The 19,903-nt window shown below is 42.6% G+C and overlaps 1 protein-coding gene across 2 annotated transcripts; it reads left to right on the top strand.

The window, feature by feature from the left end:
• The first annotated feature begins 4,426 nt into the window (after positions 1-4,426).
• On the top strand, positions 4,427-19,375 carry LOC142965556 (putative E3 ubiquitin-protein ligase HERC4). 2 transcript variants are annotated; one of them, XM_076106532.1, is made up of 23 exons: positions 4,427-4,797; positions 5,060-5,183; positions 5,315-5,391; positions 5,807-6,028; positions 6,190-6,281; positions 7,950-8,080; positions 8,260-8,384; positions 8,479-8,552; positions 8,640-8,758; positions 8,940-8,999; positions 9,197-9,302; positions 9,430-9,628; positions 11,189-11,337; positions 11,441-11,557; positions 11,725-11,823; positions 12,013-12,216; positions 12,342-12,491; positions 12,607-12,773; positions 12,895-12,961; positions 13,075-13,145; positions 17,366-17,549; positions 17,696-17,804; positions 18,687-19,375. In XM_076106532.1, exons 1-23 carry the CDS (start codon positions 4,569-4,571, stop codon positions 18,902-18,904), a joined length of 3,093 nt encoding a protein of 1,030 aa, XP_075962647.1. In that variant the 5' UTR covers positions 4,427-4,568; the 3' UTR covers positions 18,905-19,375. The 2 variants fall into 2 exon arrangements, with proteins under 2 accessions (XP_075962647.1, XP_075962646.1); XM_076106531.1 differs by having other exon boundaries at positions 8,637-8,758.
• The last annotated feature ends 528 nt before the right edge of the window (positions 19,376-19,903 follow it).

Here is a 19,903-nt window from a genome sequence, read left to right as displayed (position 1 = left end):
TGACACTTGTTGCTGCAAAGACAAATGTTGGAGACAACCTCTGGACGTTTTAGCTCCTGTTGGGGTGAACAGCAACACACTCATCTTGAGTTTTTTACACCAAAAGGTCCCCTTTTATTCAGCAGTGCTGGTTTATCTCAGTCTGTACTTGGCTCCAAAAATGTCTCCAGGTTTCAGCAAGTTACAGGCCAGCGAATATTATCTTTCTTTAACTTTCAACAATGGTTCCGTGTGGACACGCTGGATCCCCGACTGTGAAACTGGAGGCAGATTAAGTCTCTACCGCCACCTTGTGGTTGATGTCGTGCAGTATGTCAAGCTCCAGTTTAAGCATTGAATACAATTTGAGAGGTCAGAATCACACATCTTTTAATTTTCTTTGTTGTGGTCTGACATTATTTTTTAAATATAGATTCAAGAACTTTATGGTCATATTTTTCCGATAAAATCCCCCAAAAACATTCAATGATTGAAAGAATTTCAATGATGAAAACTATTCCAAAGGTCGTCAGGGTCCGTGCACGAAGTATAAATAAATTGCCATTGTTCACGTTGTTGATTTACTGTTTGCAATTTGAACTCTTCTACATAAAATAAAAAGAATGAATAGTAAAAATCCTTTTGCAGGATCATCCTCTGGGATGTGTATAGAGTGCTTCATCATGACTTTCCACCTCATAAAAGTTACTTTCAAGCATTCTCATAATAACAATGCCAACCCATAGTTAAATAGCGTTTTCACTACGGCAGTGTCTAACAGGGTTCACATATTTCTTCTCACAACACGGGTCTGTATTACAATACATATTAACAATAGTAATAAGATACAAAACATACTTTCACTCTTCAAATTGTTTTATTTCAATAAATTAGAGATGTTTACTACCTGTGTCTGTTGCCCGTTGGCATCATGATAACATGGATTTCAGGCGAGCCAATCAGCTCCTTCCCAGCTAAAAATTCTATTTCTGACTCTTTTGTCATCTATTATAAAGTACTAATCATTAATATTGCAGCTTCCTTGTTAAATGACATTTCAGTGACACAGAAACTTCCCTCTTCAAAGGGTTCAGACTAAAGGTGAAGGTCAGAATTAAGTTCAGGTTAAAATGAGTAGTTTGAACAACACTAATGGGAAGTAACAAAGTACATTTACTCAAGTACTGAACTACAAGTACAATCTTGATAGCCTACTTTACTTGAGTATTTCCATTTCCCTTTATATTTATACTCTACATCTCAGAGGGAAATATTGTATATTTCTTAACTGCCCTACATGTATTTGATCATTTTATTTACTTTGCAAGTTCAACAAATAAATAAACAAATAAATGAGAATGTATTATTATAGATTAAGACCAAATTCGAGTACAGTATAAAAACTGAGAGCATTGCATTTATAAATTAGATAGACTGAGTGGTAATTTAAATTACGCATTTATATTATATATGTCAGTGGCCTTCTCTGCTGGCCTAGACAGAATCACAAAGTTATAGCTATTTTATCATTTAATTCTTTTTCATAAATACACTACATGTATTCAAAATATTTTTTCCCATTAGTTCATTATCTCATTGCACAGCTACTGTCTTCCTCAGTTGCGCTGCTTCCAGTGCAGCTTGTTTTAAGTAGAGCTTTTATCGAATCAGATTTAACCTCTGTGTCTCTAGCTAAAAACAATATCTGCCCGGAGGCCTTCAAGATTACACGTGAATCTCTTTGCAGTTTAAGTAAATGGGGAGGATATTGTTGATTGTCATAGTCTTCAACCAATCAGATCTTTAGTTTGACATGTTGGGCGTATTCTTTGACATGTCAGAGCCTTCTAACTGGCCTAGCCGAGTACGTTTGCATTAACGTGCGGCTTGCTTGGTCAGTGGGCTAGCGTGACATGTTGGGCGGGGACAATCCCAAAATCGACTGCCTCTATCAAGCGGACATTTTCAGCCCTCAATATATACATTTATATATACATGTATGTATATATGTATACATATATATGTATATATATATATATATATATATATATATATGTATATATATATACGCATATATAGAACCTGTTTAACTACAGTGTATTGACCATTTCACATATATAGCATGCCACTTGTTGTGCTTTGACAAGCTCTGACACATGCACTTGAGGACTGAGGTCATAGAACCAGCAGTTATCATTTTTCTCTCATAAAGTTATTGAACAACTTAATTTTGCTTTTCATGTGTGCAGTGTCTCTGTGTAGCCTACACTGATTAAAGCAAATGTAATTTAACAAGGAAGCTGCAATAATAATGATTAGTACTATTTAATAATAGATGACAAAAGTCTGAAATAGAGTTTTTAGAAGGAATTGGTTTTTCCTGTTCCGATGTGAGGGTCCTGGGACAGAGGATGTCGCATGTGTACAGATTATAATGCCCTCTGAGGCAAATTTGTGATTTTGGGCTATAGAAAATAAATTGAATTGAATTGGCTCGCCTGATATCCATGTTACCATGATGCCAATGGGCAGCAGACACAGGTAGAAAACCTCTGTAATTTCTCAAAAGTTCAGCATTTTGAAGAGTAAAAGTATGTTTTGAGTGTTATCACTATTGTTAATAAGTATTGTAATACAGACCCGTGTTTTGAGCAGAAACATGTGCACCCTGTTGCAGACTGCTGCATTGAAAATATTATTTAAGTATGGGTTGGCACCAGGGGCGTTTCTAGGATTCAAAGAAAGGGGGGGCTTAGCCCCAAGGGGAGTGTAATGTTTGCGCGCGGCAATTGTTTTTGGGGCCCATCTAGGGCCGTGGATATCCATTGTTTCAGACCGTTCATAGATTGGTTCAATCAGAAAGAGTGTGATTTTGCTCTGTAGTTTTGCTTGCATTCAGTATATGATGACACAAGAGACAGAATTTCAGGGTCATAGTGAAATTTGACAAGACAAATATGAACTTTTCTCAAATAAAGAGAGAAATAATTTTCCTGCTTGTAAAGGAAAGACGGATAAACTAGCTTTCATATCCGCGTCACTCCCAAATCCTAATTCTTAAAGGGACCGCACACAATGGATGGAGAATGGACCTGACAGTGTTAACTTTATATCGTTAAGTATGATGATGGATTGTAATTTGAAGGGGGAGAAAACATACAAACCAGAACGCACGCACATATGTAGCATGTTAGAGTTATAAATAACTTCTCCATGTGAGAAACAATAGTTTAATTTAATGACATCACCAAAATTAAAAAAATATATATATTTTTTAAATCCAATAATGCCAAATTATTTGGGGGGGGGGGCTGAAGAACATTTTAGGGGGGCTTCAGGTTGGCACTATCTTTGGAAGTATGTTTGTGCAAACAGTAAATAAACCTGAAGGATTTTACATGGGATAGTTTAGTGGCATTACTGTCATGACAACAGAGCCAGCTATAAAGTCACAATTCAGGGTAAATCTACTCAGACTCATCACAAGTCTCAACACTACAGCCTGAAACATTCACCCAAATAGTTTAAGAAGCCTTAATTAAATAAATAAATTGATATATAATGAATCATTACATACAAATAATTCAATGTTTGCGCCCATTGGCCGTTTATTCACGTTCAACTGTGGGAAAGGAAGAAATATGACTTTATGACAGTTATATATTATGTTCATTATTTATAACATTTGTTTGTTTCTTTAGCTCTCCATAAATTGATCGCTGGCGCAAACACGTTTGAAAACGCGCAACTTTTACTTTGAAGGCGAGCTGTCTCAGTTTCCGACTCTCGACTTCCTTGACTCAAATGTCATTATTAAAGTTGTGTATTGTAACAAGCTGATGTTTTGGTGCTGAATTGCATTGCAAGTGTTCATTCAACGCGACAATAACTCAGACAAAGCGTTAACCGCGTTTAGGCAGCATCGCCTGTCAAACAACAAACTCACATGTAGCAGAAAACATTTACATCAACACAAGTAGACCAATGACATTATAATGCTCCAAAACTGACATTGTTCATTATACAACGTGAACAATGGAAAATGAATCATACTTCGTGCACGGACCCGTCAGGTTTGTTTATTCTATTTTTTTTATTGAGTTAAGACAATCATTTCAATCATGACACGTGTTGTCTTTCACAATAAACAGGCATCTTAAGTGCATCAGGTTGATATTAAAGTTATCCAGTTAATTCAACTTCTGCATATGAAACGAAGACGATCGTCACTTCCTTTTCACCAACATACCAACATGTACTACATTCAACCGTATGCACTTACAATTCTACTGCAGTGGCACACAAAAAAGGCTATTAAAAGTCATAAATAACCGATTAAATATGACGGTATACGACAAATACCAGCTCAAACAGACATTCGCTGTTTCACCTTTGTTTTTGTCTTCATTTAAAGGTAACAAATCACGTGACTCGTCGTGTCAGCTCGCGTTTCGTTTCACGCAGTTTGTTCACCATGTTTAGGTTTTGTTTTCCGCTGCCTGCGCCACAGTTTTGTGTCCGCTGTAAGTTTCGATTCAGAGTCCCGTGAAGCAGACGTTGGTCGGGTCGCGCGGAGGCACTGCGACAGCATGTTTTCATGGGGAGAGGACGGTCACCGGGGCTTTCGGCTAAAGGGAGGCGTGAATAGCGACAGCGGGCCGCCAACGGACGTCGGGGGTCATCGTTTAAACCTCGGTTATCACATCGCCGATCTCTCCGCGGGCCGCAGCGCGCTGGCTTTCGTCAAAACAAACGGAAACGCGTTCGTTATTCGCACGAGCGAGAGCAAAGACGGGAGAAGAGTCAGAGGGAAGCAGAGTGAGCATCATGTTGTTACTGCCGGTGTTTATTTATTTAAAATTATAATGGTGTATTCATTTATTTTTTTAAATCTAACTCTTACTTTGCAAACACGTGGAAATGTTTTCTCATTTTGCAGTAAAAACAAAAAAATGTGTATATTTATTTATAAAAAAGAAATCAACCTTTTACTTTGCAAACTCGTGCAATTGTTTTTTTCATTTTGCTGTAATGATAATGATGTACAACCATCTCTTTACACCTGCTGTGTTCTGTTTAGAGTTTGTGAAGTGTAAAGAGATGATTCAGGCCGTGGGTTGTCATGATGATGATGATGTGGTCACACTGCTGTCCGAGGGGGGAAAAGTTCTCTGTGTGGACACGACCAGTGCTTACAATCTAAAGTAAGGAGAAGCAAGGGTTTTGGTGTAAATTAATATGAAAGAAAATGTGTAAAATGGGGCAAAAATTGTCTTATAACATCTCTGATTCATGGTGATGTCTGTTTTTTTTTCTTCGTCTCCTGTCCTCTCAGGCCCCTGGAAGCTTTGTGCAACATACAGGTGTCTCAGGTTGCTTGTGGGAGCCAGCACTCAGTGGCCCTCACCAAAGGTACAGTGAAGTGTACAGTAAACTGCTACTAATGTACAAGCTGAATACATAGTACTTCTGGTATCCAGCCATGCAAGGTATGGTTTTATGTGACACGGCTCTGAGCTTTCTGCCTCTACCCCAAAAACAATGGAAACAATTCTCTGTGTTGAATTCTTACCAGAATTAAATGAGTATTGTTTTTGGAAAGAGATGCCGCTATATTATGCTTGTGTGTGTGATTCTCTTTTTCCAATTTAAAAAGGAAACTTTTTTGACGGTTAAAATGTGTTTTTGTGTGTGATTTGGGCGGACGGACCCTTTTAAGAGTTTAATCATAAGTTAATAAGTAACGAGTTCCTCATTACTACTACGGGAGTAGCTCGTTGGCGCTGTCTTAAGAAAAGAAATACAAATCTTGGTGATTTCTCCACAGGTGGTCAGGTGTATACATGGGGCCGGGACTCCAGGGGCCAGCTGGGTCAGGGGAGGAGCGAGCCCGGCGCCGGCTCCCCCCAACACATCCGATCTCTGTCAGCACTCCCCCTGGTCCAGGTGGCTGCAGGGGGAGAGCAGAGCTTCGGCCTCTCGGTCTCCGGAGGCGTGTTCGGCTGGGGCGGAAACGACCGCGGGCAGCTCGGGCTGGGAGACACAACAGGTACTGCAGCAACAAGTTAGATTTCTATCTGCTTCACTTGAATTTGAATTCACCTCGTCTATTTTTAACATTCCTTTAAGGATGGATTTCACAAGCGATAACAATCTCATCTACACTATTTCCACGACATGCAAACTTGAATGTTAATTTCTGTTCTGTAGACAGACACGCGCCAACTCCTGTTCATTGTCTGAACATGAAGACAACTATTCACATTTCCTGCGGAAAGGACCACACTGCCATTCTCACAAAGGTTGGACTTCTACTCTTTCCCCACTCGTTCCTTAGTTACTTCTCACAATTTTAAATGTGTCGTATTGTAAAATGTTGTATCCGTAGACTGTATGTAAGAAGTGAACGTAGTCAGTGTGACGTCACCCATTGGTTTGTTGACTGTCGATTTGAAGCCTTGAAGCATTTTGACTGGAGCCATCTTGTTTTTGTTTTTTTGCCGTTGCCATCTTGGTCTTTGGTCGTCACCATCTTGGCTTTTTGCGACCAAAATTGACACGAGAGGGTGGAGCAAAGTACAACCCAATGCTGAACAAAAACATTTTTAGGCGACCAAAATGTTGCATTTAACTTTGATGAACTGAAAACACACTGTAAAGGGTTACATTTCTAAACACGGACAACTACCAGACCGGACAGTAGCGACTGGTAGCGACCTGTCAATCGCAAGGTAGCCCCGCCCTAAAGCATTCTCTTTTCTTCATGGTCTATTTGACTCTAAATGGACCATCATTTCCTAAATGAACATCATGCTGTCTTGAAGAAGACTTGAAACTAGAGATTGAGACCATAAACTCATGTTTACAATGTTTACTGAGGTAATAAATCAAGAGAGAAGTAGAGTCATTTTCTCATAGACTTATATACAACCAGAGGAGTCGCCCCCTGATGGCCATTAGAAAGAATGCAAGTTTAAGGCACTTCTGCATTGCACTTCTCCGCCTGGTTGTAACCACTAACCGCACACATTTTATTGCTGGAAAAAGAACGTTTTTTCCCTGGGCAACAGACATAAGTACAATAATTCTAATTTAACTCTCCACATAAAACCCATATACACATGGAATGATGGAATAGGTTTTAAACGTTTCTGTGAACCCAAGGATCCATTATTTTAAAGCCCCTTGTGGTGAAAATATTAGTGTGTAATGTAAAATACCAAATTTTAGCGCTCCAAAAAAAAATGCTTTTAGCCAGTTCCCAGTGCAATTTATTGACATAACTACATCATCTAGCGCTTGAGCAAGACTTTAACTGCGACAATGTAGCCGGCCACCTTTGGCTTTTGACGCTCTAACGCAGCAGTAGATTGTCAAACCTTCCTTTTCCTGCATTATAGATATCTGATCAGAATATGTATTTTTGTGTCCACAAGTCTTGACATCAATTTTACATATATAATATTTACGGTACATTGACATGCGCACACGTAACAGATTGTTTGGCTAATCCGGGGGCCTGCCAACATATTGTAACCATTTAACTTCATATGGCGAAAGTGTTCGCAAACAGATACATACATATCAAACATATTAATATCCATATAGAGATGTTTCCCTAAAAACAGCAACCTGCTTCAGCCAAAAACAATGCCAAAAACAATGCTAATGAGAGCACTGAACCAACACAGTAACTTTACAGAAACCCTCCAAAAAATGATTCGGAAGACTTTAAAATGCTCCACAGAGCTGAGAGGAAATGCAGACTTGTATTTTCATGGATCCATGGTTATTATAAAATATTTATTATTACAGCTTAAATTTAAAATATTATAGATTTTTCTCTGGGTTTTATAGAAAAAATATATATACGTATATTACATTTCGTAACTTATAGAGAAAATAAACCATACACTGACTTCTTAGATTTTCACAGACATAACCATGGTTTTGTGTGGTTGCATCCTCAGAATGGTGCAGTGTTCACATTTGGCTCTGGTCAATATGGACAGCTCGGGCACAACTCATTCGGCGATGAACTACGACCTCGGCTTGTTGCAGAGCTCTGGGGGGCAAAGGTCACCGAGATTGCTTGTGGACGGTACAGCAAATCACCTTTTCTATTGCAATTATTCTGAGAATTTCACTTTGTCAAAGATTACAAGACCTGCTTTAAGCTGCTCCAATGAAAACTATACTTAAAAATGTAGCCAATCAAAGTATATTCACACCTGTGACAACGTTAAAATGTTGTTCGTAATATATATAACACCTACTCAGGCATCACACATTAGCGTTGACGGAGTCCAAGAGGGTCTACTCCTTCGGGTGTGGAGAGCAGGGGCAGCTGGGACACGGAAAAGAGAGTCATCCGTCCGTGGTGCTACCGGTTCAACTGCCACAGGGTGACTACCTTTCTAAAATAACTGAATGAAATAATGTGAATGCAAGGAATGGTGTCACGGAGGGGATTACACTTTAATTCTGTTTTTATTCCAGACACGGATGATGCTCGAATTAGAAACATCTTCGCAGGAGGAAACTGTTCATTTGCAACGTGCGCGTCTATTGAGGTACCTACTTAAATACGTACAGCACAGACCGTGATGGTCGGCATCATAATGATGTGAAACATCAACTCAACCCTATTTATTTAGCAGGACGTTGGCGAGGAGGCGAACGCCGGCGGCGTCAACAACAAAACACAGCATCGTCTCGATGACATGATTGACAAATGGACCTCCGAATGTGATTCAAAGCAATGGAAAAAGATCAAACAGTAAGTAAATTGCATCGGCGATATATTTTCAATATGTTTCTACTTTGTCGAGCGATCGGATGTTTTATGATTAATTTAAGTCACGACTTAAATTAATCACGACTTAAATTAATCATTTGGTTCCAAAGCTTTTAACACAGTTTTCTCAGTGCAACGGACTGAAAATGTTAAATCTTCACAGGGAAATCCACATGACGTTCTCCTCTGCATCCTGTCTGAATACAAGCTTCCTTGAGCAAAGGTGAACACAGTATCGCTGTGCATTATACTTCTTCACACGTGATAAATGTCAATGACGTTGGTGACCTCTTGTTTGCGCCATCATCAGCTCGAACTTTCAGTTCGTCCAATATTGGTTTATGACCGAACAACACTGTGCCTGAGTAGCTGTTCTGAATGTGAGCTTATCTTTTTCATTTTTTTTCTTTACGTTTTTAGCAAAGACAAACATTTCCAGACTTCACCAAGGTACTCGGGCTTGAACTTGTCAGTCGCACGACTCGCTTTTGACAAACTGGTGAAGAAAGACAATGTTTTTGCCGAGGTATGTAACTACAATGTGTGTAATATGCACGAACGGTTTCAAAGTTAGTTAGTAATTACTCTCAAAACACGTTCATAATATGTCTGCTAACTTGTCTGAGGCATTTCATTTTTTTTTACCAAATCAGGTCGAGGCTGCTGTCCTGCTCTTGCTTCCTTCCCTTGAGAAGAAGCCATTGGGGGTGGAGGGGCTGAGGATCTATCTGCTTCTCAATGAGCTCCTGCATGTGATCCAGAGCCACGAACAGCGTCGAACGAGCACAACTCTCGCTGAGGCGGTCGCTGCTGCCGTCCTAAACTTGTCAGCTGACAGTCTCCAGGTCATAGGTACTGTTGTCACCGCACGTGTCACATCAGCAAAATTCTGTTCATGATAACACATTAAAGTTAAAATCCAATTTCCATTCAATTTGTTTGGCGTCAGCCATTCCCGTGCTGGATTCAGACCACCCACTCGAGCATGAGGGACTAGCAGGAAACAATGCATTCATGTAATCATGCACAATGTTATCTCACTGATAACAGCCTCACACTCTCTCTGCTGGTGACTCCTCTGGTTGCAAAAAGAAGTCTATGGAAGTGTATGAGACAATGACCCAATCCCAATCTCCACACTCACAGACTCACAGACTTTGAGGCGCGCCCCCATAATGTCCGTGAGGGTTTAGGGATGTCCCACTGTCAAATCTTTGAGTGTTTGAGGGCTCTCTGGCAGACATTTTGAGCCCTTTATGAACCCTTTCTGTAAGTCAGCATTAGATGCAGACTTTGCCCAAGGGAATTACCCACAATTCATAGCAATGTGACATTAAACACGGGGTAACCAGTGGAAGCATGGAGACATAAAAAAAAGGTAAACAAAGAGGACGGCACGTGTGTGTTCAGCCTGGAATATTACATTTACTCAGAAACATTAAGGATTAAAGATGGAACATATAAACACATGCAATTAGAAAATCTTTATTTATTTATTCATCAAACATTTAATTCAGTCATTGAAGCAGTTTTGACAAAACGAGTAAATAGATTATTTGAAATGACTCATCTTGTGAGGAAAGAGCCTGGAAGATGTTCAAATTAGGGAATAAAAAGTTTAAATAAATACCCACAATTGTACATCATATTTCTTTGATGTTGGCATGTTAACGTGATATGTTGCAGCAAAATGCTGTCCCATTGGCATTCACACCATTTCTTGCTCTTAGTCTCTCACACTCAACCATTTACCAGGTGACCCCAGTAAGTCCCTGAGGGTTCAGGGTTTGAGCCATAAATTAGGCTCTGCTTAAGGGCGGGTTTACTGTGATTGACAGGTCGCTATACGACATTATCTGGTCTGGGATTTGTCCGTATTTTAGTCTTACAACTTTAACTCGTTCACAGTGTGTTTTCAGTTCATGAAAGTTAATTTTAACATTTGTTGTCGCCTAAAAATGTCTTGTTCAGCGTTTGGTTGAACTTCGCTCCACCCTCTCGTGTCACTTCCGGTTGTAAAAAGCCAAGATGGCGACGGCCAAAAAGTCAACCATAACTTCTAATCTAATATAAAAGGCTAGCGTAGGTTCTGTTTGTTTTTTCTGATGAGAGGAAAAAAAGGAAAGCCTGTTAATTCTGCCTGAATACATATATTTTGTCTCATTTATGAAATAGTTGATGCGTATATGTTTTCAATAACACATGCATGAAATTAAGTTGTGATTTATCAAACGTATATCTCTTTGAAATGGCTGGTTCACCGATTCAAGATAATACAAAGTGATGTAGAAATGGCAGTAAAAATAGTCAACGTTGCTTTAACACTGCTTTAAGATAAAGCTTTGACATCTGCTCAGCTGTTAAATGCTCACTGGCGTTAATGTCTGCAAATCTCCATGTTGTCTTCCTCAGGGGACTGGTGGTCCTCACTGCCGCCCTCCACCATGGTTGAACATGTTAATGTGTGGAAGCAGGCCCTCTCAGTGATCCTGTCCTTAAAGCCTGTTCCTCTCAACTCTGGAGTCAGAAACCTGCTGCTAGTCCTCCAGTACATGTACAACGTTAGTATCACTTATCGGCCGTGTTTTCTATGAACGTCACAGCATAATCCTATACACTTTTTTATTTGCTGAACTGTTCCCCTAATAAACACTTGTTTAAAAGGTCAACAGCAGGACTGCAGAACCTCAAAGGATGCCAGAAACCGACTTCTGTTTGTTGATTGACAAAAACTTTCTCATTATGGATCTGCAGCTTTGGATTTTACGGTCACAACTCAAGGTAAACAGAACACATGGTTAAATAGTTCGTGAAGTAAAGCCATGATGCTGTCCCTCCTTCTGTCTCCCTTTTGTTCCTGTCACTTTTCAGACATTCAGAAAAAAAACATGTATTTTTACACACATTTGATGATCTGTGATCTTGCCCACCCCCTCCCTTTTTTCCAGTATATGGATGCTGAGCCTCTTATCCTGTGTAGCTTTCCAATTCTGATGGATCTGGGGTCAAAGAAATTTGTTTTTGACCTGAATTCTAGGTACACCAAGGTAACTGAAGCCTTAAACATGCCTAATGAGAACTAGCTTTTACACGCAATACCGTCAGGCTCAGGAAATCTGTTGTGTGTGCCATTGCAGTATGATAAAATACATGTTCTCTGTGTGAGAAACACCGAGGTTAGCTGACAGTCACACAACAAAAATGGTATAATAATGAAATCTTGAACTGTATTCCAGGTGAAAGAAATGAATTGCATGATTTACTGGGAAACGTTTTGGGAATGGCAATGGGCTCTGCCACTGCCTCAAGACCTGCTCTTTGAACTAGACCTGAGGCGAGCATCGGTTTTGGAAGACACCTTTGAACAACTTGCTGCTGTTTCTGCTGCTGCTGATCCCACTGATCCCGCTGATCCCAATGAATACAAGTTACCACTTGCGGTAAACATGTAGTTTTGATCTGATAGCCACAAGTCTCACTTTGAATCTTGCATTGTTGTGTAGGTACTCTTGTATAAGTTACTGTATCAGGAGGAAAACTTAGTTTGTGACATTTTGTCCTCCAGGTTTATTTTGATGAAAACTTCACAAACGTAGATGATCAGTATCTCTACAGAAAAGACTTTTTTCACGAAGTGTTTCATGAGATGATGTCAGCTGAATCTGGGATGTTCATGTTCAACGACTCCAAAACACTGGCATGGTTCCCCTCCACGGTAAGACTTTACATCTTCATACAGGAAAAACAAATATTCAATTCAGATCTTAAATTATTATCATCCTATTTTTTTCTAGTTTTCTGATATAAGTTTTGTCTTCCATCAACACCAGGCAACAGAGGAGGACCAGAGATACTTCCAGTTTGGGGTTCTGTGCGGATTGGCTTTGTACAACCAGTACATCATACACTTACCCTTCCCGCTGGCTCTGTTCAAAAAGCTGCTGGGTGTAAAGCCCTCACTGGGGGACATGATCGAATTCAGCCCATGCGTTGGAGAGTAAGAGGAAATTAATATATATTTTAATCACAAATGTTTGGTTACAGTTGACGTCTGGTCAAAACATACTGGAAACCCTTTTTTTTAATATCTTATGTATTATCTCTTATTTTGCTTCTAGGAGTCTGCTGAACATCCTGGAAGTCTGCGAAGATGATGTCATTAAAAACCTCTACATGGACTTTGTAGTATGTGTTTTACAGAGAGTCAATAACATATGTCCTTCCTCCTCTTTCTGAAATCTATCATTTCTCAAAGCAGTGACATCACTATCTTCTTCTTTCTGATAACTGATCAACAGATCAACTGGGATGGCACAGAGGTTGACCTTGATCCTAAAAATCCAGAGAAGCCACTGACGGGGGAAAATAAGTAAGGACCATGCATTTTTGTGACTTTCTTGTGTGCTTTGTTATTTGACAATAATTAAAGGAAAACACTCAATCAGCTTCCTCCGCGAATCGCCACCTTAACGTGGTGGAGGAGTTTGAGTGGCTCAGTGATCCTGGGAGCTATGTTGTCCGGGGCATTAGCCCCTGGTAGGGTCTCCCAAGGCAAACAGGTTTCAGGGGAGAGCCCAGACTAAGAGTGGTTCAAAACGACCCTTATGACAGTTGGCCCACGGACTTCAGCCACCTCGCCTGGACCAGGGAAACCGGGGCACCCTCCCAGAGCCAGATCCAGGAGGGGAGCTCGTAGGCGAGCGTCTGGTGGCCGGGTCTTCGCCCATGGGGCCCGGTCGGGCTCAGCCCGAAGAAACACCATGGAGCAGCCACTCTGTGGACTCACCACCCGCAGGGACAAGCATCGGGGTCGGGTGCAATGCAGACCGGGCGGCAGGTCGGGCGGGAGGCCTGGGCATGCCGATCGCCGGCAGCATAGACTAGCTCTAGGGATGTGGAACATCACCTCGCTAGCGGGGAAAGAGCCGGAGCTGGTGCAGGAGGTGGAGCGATACCAGCTAGATATAGTTGGACTCACCTCCACACACAGCGTTGGCTCTGGAACCAAGCTCCTGGAGAGGGGTTGGACTTTGTCCTTTTCCGGAGTTGCCCAGGGTGAGAGGCGCCAGGCGGGAGTCGGGATACTCACGAGCCCCCGGCTGAGGGCCGCTGTGTTCTCCCCGGAGAACGAGAGGGTCGCCTCCATGCGCCTACGGGTTGCGGGGAGCAAGGCTCTGACTGTGGTTTGTGCTTATGCACCAAACAGCAGTTCGGAGTATCCGGCCTTCTTGGAGTCGGTGGGAGGGGTCCTGGAAAGGGCGCCGCCTAACGACTCCATAGTTCTCCTGGGGGACTTCAACGCTCACGTGGGCAATGACGGAGAAACCTGGCGGGGGGTGATTGGGAGGAACGGCTTGCCCGATCTGAACCCGAATGGTGTTTCGTTATTGGACTTCTGTGCTTGCCACGGTTTGGCCATAATGAACACTATGTTCGAACATAAGGTGGCTCATAAGTGTACCTGGTACCAGAACACCTTAGGCCGGAGATCAATGATCGACTTTGTAATCGTATCATTTGATTTGTGGCCGTATGTCTTGGACACTCGGGTGAAGAGAGGAGCAGAGCTGTCAACTGATCACCACCTGGTGGTGACTTGGATCAGATGGCAGGGGAACGGTTGGAAAGACCCGGCAAGCCCAAACGTGTAGTGAGGGTGAACTGGGAACGTCTGGCGGAGGACCCTGTCCGGGAGGTCTTTAACTCCCACCTCCGGAAGAACTTCTCACACATCCCGAGGGAGGTTGGGGACACGGAATCCGAATGGACCATGTTCAAAGCCTCTATTGTGGACGTGGCCGCTAGGAGCTGTGGCCGGAAGGTCTCCTTCAAGGCCTGGTTGGCCCAGGGGTCTCCTGAAGCAGCTGACAGGTACCGGCAGGCCAGAAGGGCTGCATCTGCGGTGGTCGCGAATGCTAAAACTCAGGCATGGGAGGAGTTCGGGGAGGCCATGGAGAAGGACTTTCGGTTGGCCTCAAGGAGGTTCTGGCAAACCATCCGACGGCTCAGGAAGGGAAAGCAGGGCTTACCCCAGGCTGTTCTCAGCAGGGGGGGGGGGAGAACTGCTAACCCGGACGGGGGACATCGTCGGGCGGTGGAAAGAGCACTTTGAGGAACTCCTAAACCCGACCAACATGTCCTCTGCAGAGGAGGCAGCGCCTGAGGACCTAGGGGGAGACTCACCCATATCCCTGGCAGAGGTCGCTGAGGTAGTTAAAAAGCTCCTTGGTGGCAAGCCGCCTGGGGTGGATGAGATCCGCCCTGAGATGCTGAAAGCGCTGGACATAGTTGGGCTGTCCTGGCTGACACGCCTCTTCAATGTCGCATGGGGGTCGGGATCAGTGCCCATGGAATGGCAGACCGGGGTGGTGGTTCCCATCTTCAAAAAGGGGGACTGGAGAGTGTGCTCGAATTACCGGGGTATCGCACTACTCAGCCTCACGGGGAAGGCTTATGCCAGGGTGCTGGAAAGGAGGCTCCGAACGCTTGTCGAACCTCGGATTCAAGAGGAGCAGTTCGGATTCAAGAGGAGCAGTGCGGATTCCGTCCTGGCCGTGGAACAGTGGACCAGCTCTTTACCCTCGCAAGACTACTGGAGGGGTTCTGGGAGTTTGACCAACCAGTCTACATGTGCTTTGTGGATTTGGAGAAGGCTTTCGACCGGGTCTGTCGGGGGTTCTTGTGGGGGGTGCTGCGGGAGTATGGGGTGCCGGACCCGTTACAACGGGCGATCCGGTCTCTGTACGACTGCAGTAGGAGCTGTGTCCGCATTCTTGGTAATAAGTCAGACACGTTCCCGGTGGGTGTTGGCCTCCGCCAGGGCTGCCCTTTGTCACCGGTCCTGTTCGTGACTTTCACGGACAGGATATCTAGGCGCGGCCTCGGGGCGGAGAACGTCAGGTTCGGGGGTCTCGGGATCGCCTCTGCTGTTTGCAGATGATGTGGTCCTGTTAGCCTCCTCGGATCATGACCTCCAGCATCCACTGGGGCAGTTTGCAGCCGAGTGTGAAGCGGCGGGGATGAGAGTTAGCACCTCCAAATCTGACGCCATCTGAGGCCATCTCTGCCGGAAACCGGTGGATTGCTCCCTCCAGGTGGGGACGGAGTGCCTACCTCAAGCGAAGGAGTTTAAGTATCTCGGGGTCTTGTTCATGAGTGAGGGTAAGATGGAGCGGGAGATCGACAGGCGGATCGGTGCAGCTGCAGCAGTAAAGCAGGCGCTGCACCGGACCGTCTTGGTGAAGAGGGAGCTGAGCCGGAAGGCAAAGCTCTCAATTTACCACTCGGTCTACGTTCCTACCCTCACCTATGGTCACGAACTCTGGGTCGTGACCGAAAGGACAAGGTCGCGGCTACAAGCGGCCGAAATGAGCTTCCTCCGTAGGGTGGCCGGGCTCAGCCTTAGAGATAGGGTAAGGAGCTCGGTCATCAGGAGGGAGCTTGGAGTCGAGCCGCTACTCCTTCGCGTCGAAAGGAGTCAGCTGAGGTGGTTCGGGCATCTAATTAGGATGCCTCCTGGACGCCTCCCACTGGAGGGTTTCCAGGCACATCCAACTGGGAAGAGACCCCGGGGAAGACCCAGAACACGCTGGAGAGATTACATCTCCCAGCTGGCCTGGGAATGCCTCGGGATCGCCCAGAACGAGCTGGAACATGTTGCCGGTGAGAGGGAGGTCTGGGTCAGCCTGCTTGGCCTGCTGCCACCGCGACCCGACCCCGGATAAGCGGAGGAAAATGGATGGATGGACACTCAATCAGCATTAATAGATGAGAACACATCAAAGGTTTCTGGCAGAGGCTGATTTTAACACGCCAGATGGTTTGTTACACAGAACCATCTGAGAAACAATGGAAACTGTTTGGAAAAGGGCAGGCACTTTCAAAAAACAGTAGCAGGTGATTTAATGAACCATCTGTATTACAGTCTATCATCGGCCAGCTTCAACCAATCAGCAGACTATCAGCCGAACCAGTTGGTAAAACAAACTCTTGCCGAAGCCACTCGGGAGAAGAGCAAAAACATCTTTCCCACCTAGAAAAGCCTTCAATGCCGTTCGCTGCTCTTCTTTCAATGGAAAAAAACCTTTCCAGTTCTGATATAACTGATCCTGTTGAGACATTTCTCTGAAATCATCTTTCTGCTGCGGACCTGAAAAAAATCATGCTTTAATTTCATTCCATCTGTTTTGATTTTTGTAACTCTATAATCGTCACTTATTAAAAATTAAATCTAAACTCAGTCTTATTATGCTTATTGAGGTGAAGGAAGTAATGCAGATATCCTCATAGCAATTATTTAGGGCAACCAAACTATTATCAGTAGAGTTGACATGAGGATATAACTGTGTATCATCTGCATAGAAATGAAAAGATTGATAAGATCTACTAATTATGTGAGCAAGAGGAGGCATGTTAAAGAGAAAATAATGAGGCCCAGAGTCAATCCTTGAGGTACACCACAAGTAAGTTTTGTGGACGCGGAAATTAAGCTACCATAGTTCCGCAGGAAAATACAGAGAGATAGGATTTCGATCACACACTCGCTGCTCCGACCTTTTTGTTGAAATGCAACTTTAATCTGCTAAACAGGAAGGAGTTTGTGGATGCCTACGTGAATCATGCCTTCAACACATCAGTGGAGGGCGTGTTTCAGGAGTTCAAGCGAGGCTTCTTCCAGGTGTGTGACCAGGATTTGGTGAAGCTGTTCCGACCAAAGGAGCTGCAGGAAGTGCTGCTGGGCAAAGACTTCCATGACTGGGCAAAGCTGAAACAGGTACATTCTAAAACAAGAGCTCTTTGCATTCTAGTTTTCTCTGCAACTGATTTATTGCATCCTCATCCCTGCATCGCGCTTGATTTGAATACTAAAAATGATCTTGAACAGAAGTAATTGTAACAAGTCTGTGTCACTGTAATTAGAACACAGGTTATAGGGGGGTGTACAACACCACACCACCACACCCCACCATACAGATGTTTTGGGAGGTTTTTGATGAACTAACTGAGGATCAGAAGAAAGCTTTCCTTTGTAAGTATTGTACCTGATTTTGACATTTAAAAACAATTACAATTTATTATTTTGACTAGACTTGCTATATACGTGCTGAATAAAGAGAAAGCAAATAATCATCAGAATCTTATTATCAATAGTGTTTTGTTAACCAGAACTATTTTAATCTAGATGGTTCATAAATGTTTTCACATTTATTGTTGTCAGCCCGCTCTCACAAATTGTTGTATGAATGACACAACAATTTGTAAGTCATTTTGCATGGAAGAACGAAATTTTTGCATGTCATGTTGTACGCCACGTCTGTACTGAGTGCAATGTAAATGCATCCAGATTTTATGCTACGTTCTGAACTAGTGCCAGGAGACCGGTGTTCGAGACGGGTCGTAAAGTTTTTGTTTTTTTAAAGCGGCGTTAGTGGCGTATGTGACGTGTTCTCCTGTTTTCATGTGTACTTTACTTAGTTTAGGTACTTATTTAAGCCCAACCATGATGTTTATCCTAAACCTAAGTAAATGGTTTTGTTGTGTTAACCTTAATGCGGCCGTTACCGTAGTTTTGTTGCCTGGTAAGAAAAGCCTAAAATGCGAAGCAATGACACGTGGTGACTCATGCTTGTATACACCTTCCCATGAGATCGGGTTGATTCTGTAAACTCGGTATCTGGTAAGTCTTTTGTCGGAAAAAATGCCCTTGCGGAGTGGGTGATGTTTTACCAGCAACTTTGGTTGCCTGGAGTCAATCAAACAACTGTTGTCCTTAGCATAAGCAGCGACAACATTATGTCTAGCTCAAATGTCTAACTTTGGGGAAGGGCAGTGCAAAGCTTAACACTTAGGATGTCACAAAAATAAATGGAAAGGCAAGAAACTCACTGATTACCACGTTCCCCTCCACTAGGGTTCGTGACTGGCTTCGAAAGGGTGCCCATTCTTGGCATGGAAACGATCAAGATGACAGTCCAAGTTAAAGGAGTTGGGGACCTCTCTTATGACAAGTACTACCCTCAGACACATACATGTTCCTCAATCCTAGAGCTGCCCTTATACTCAACCAAGGAGATCATGCAAAGCAAGCTTACTGAGGCCCTGAGCAACAATAGAAGAATCTACAAGTGATGGAGGGTCTGAGCTGTGACTGTATCTGTACTGAACAGAGGACTTAACATTGTAATAGAGCACTTTGTAAATGGCTGAACAAGGAGCAGCCTTTGTAGCTACTGCTAATATTACTGTGTATTCACAAATGTGAAGGGTTTTATATTCTTTATAATGAAGATGTGTGGTGGATGTACATCAAAAATGGATGATTCATAATGAAAACATGGATATAGATAGTGTATATGTATAAACTGTATCTGTTGCAGGGGAATCTTAAGTGATTTTACAAGTGTCGCATCTCCTCGGGCAATAAAGAGTGTGATAGTTTGTTATTTGGGGGCCAAGTTGCACAAAAAGTATTCCATACAAAATAGATGTCAATAGCAAAGCATACTCCTCTCTAATAGAGACTTTAATGTAAGAAAATGTTTGCTACATGTAACGTTTTTTCATGTTGGCGCAATAAAAAATGAAACTTGTTTAATTCAACTGCAGCATCTCTTGCATAACTTCAGACACTAAAACTTTGAGCACAACCGTCCACTTATTGAGGGTGCATACATTGATAATAAAGAATAAACAAGACACATTTTCACGAATACACAGCGACTTGAAGAACTATCCTCATTCTTATTGCAGATAGCCAGCTGGGCTACTATAAGTTGAAGTGAAATAATGCAACTCATATATGAGATAAACACATATGTTAAAATATATATAAAGTAAGTGTAGGAGCTATTTATTTGATGTTAGTATTTTGTTATTTAATTCATAAGAATATATTATTTAATTATTCTAGATGTTTGCATATTTAGGTTAGATTGATTGTTTGATATATTAAGATTGCTTTTTCTCTTTAATAGTCATTTGTTTAGTTATATTGTTTTTTGTTGTTTAAGTATACGTAGTTTTGGGTTAGTTCAATTGTTAATTCTTTGGGTAACACTGTGGGCACCTGTGGTTATATATAGGAGTAGGTAGGTAGGACCAGCATGCACCGGTGGGCCTATAGTTTTT

Source organism: Anarhichas minor, unplaced genomic scaffold, assembly GCF_050575085.1.
Source record: "Anarhichas minor isolate MPS153535 unplaced genomic scaffold, ASM5057508v1 ptg000034l, whole genome shotgun sequence".
Lineage (NCBI taxonomy): Eukaryota > Metazoa > Chordata > Actinopteri > Perciformes > Anarhichadidae > Anarhichas > Anarhichas minor.
This window is presented reverse-complemented; position numbering and strand designations above follow the sequence as displayed.

Bases quoted from the DNA above. Each gene is read 5' to 3' on its own strand.
- LOC142965556 (XM_076106531.1), top strand. From the start codon at position 4,569: ATGTTTTCATGGGGAGAGGACGGTCACCGGGGCTTTCGGCTAAAGGGA. The intron at 8,759-8,939 runs GTAAGTAAATTG...AAATCTTCACAG, and splicing joins CAATGGAAAAAGATCAAACA to GGAAATCCACATGACGTTCT. The intron at 9,629-11,188 runs GTACTGTTGTCA...TGTCTTCCTCAG, and splicing joins TGACAGTCTCCAGGTCATAG to GGGACTGGTGGTCCTCACTG.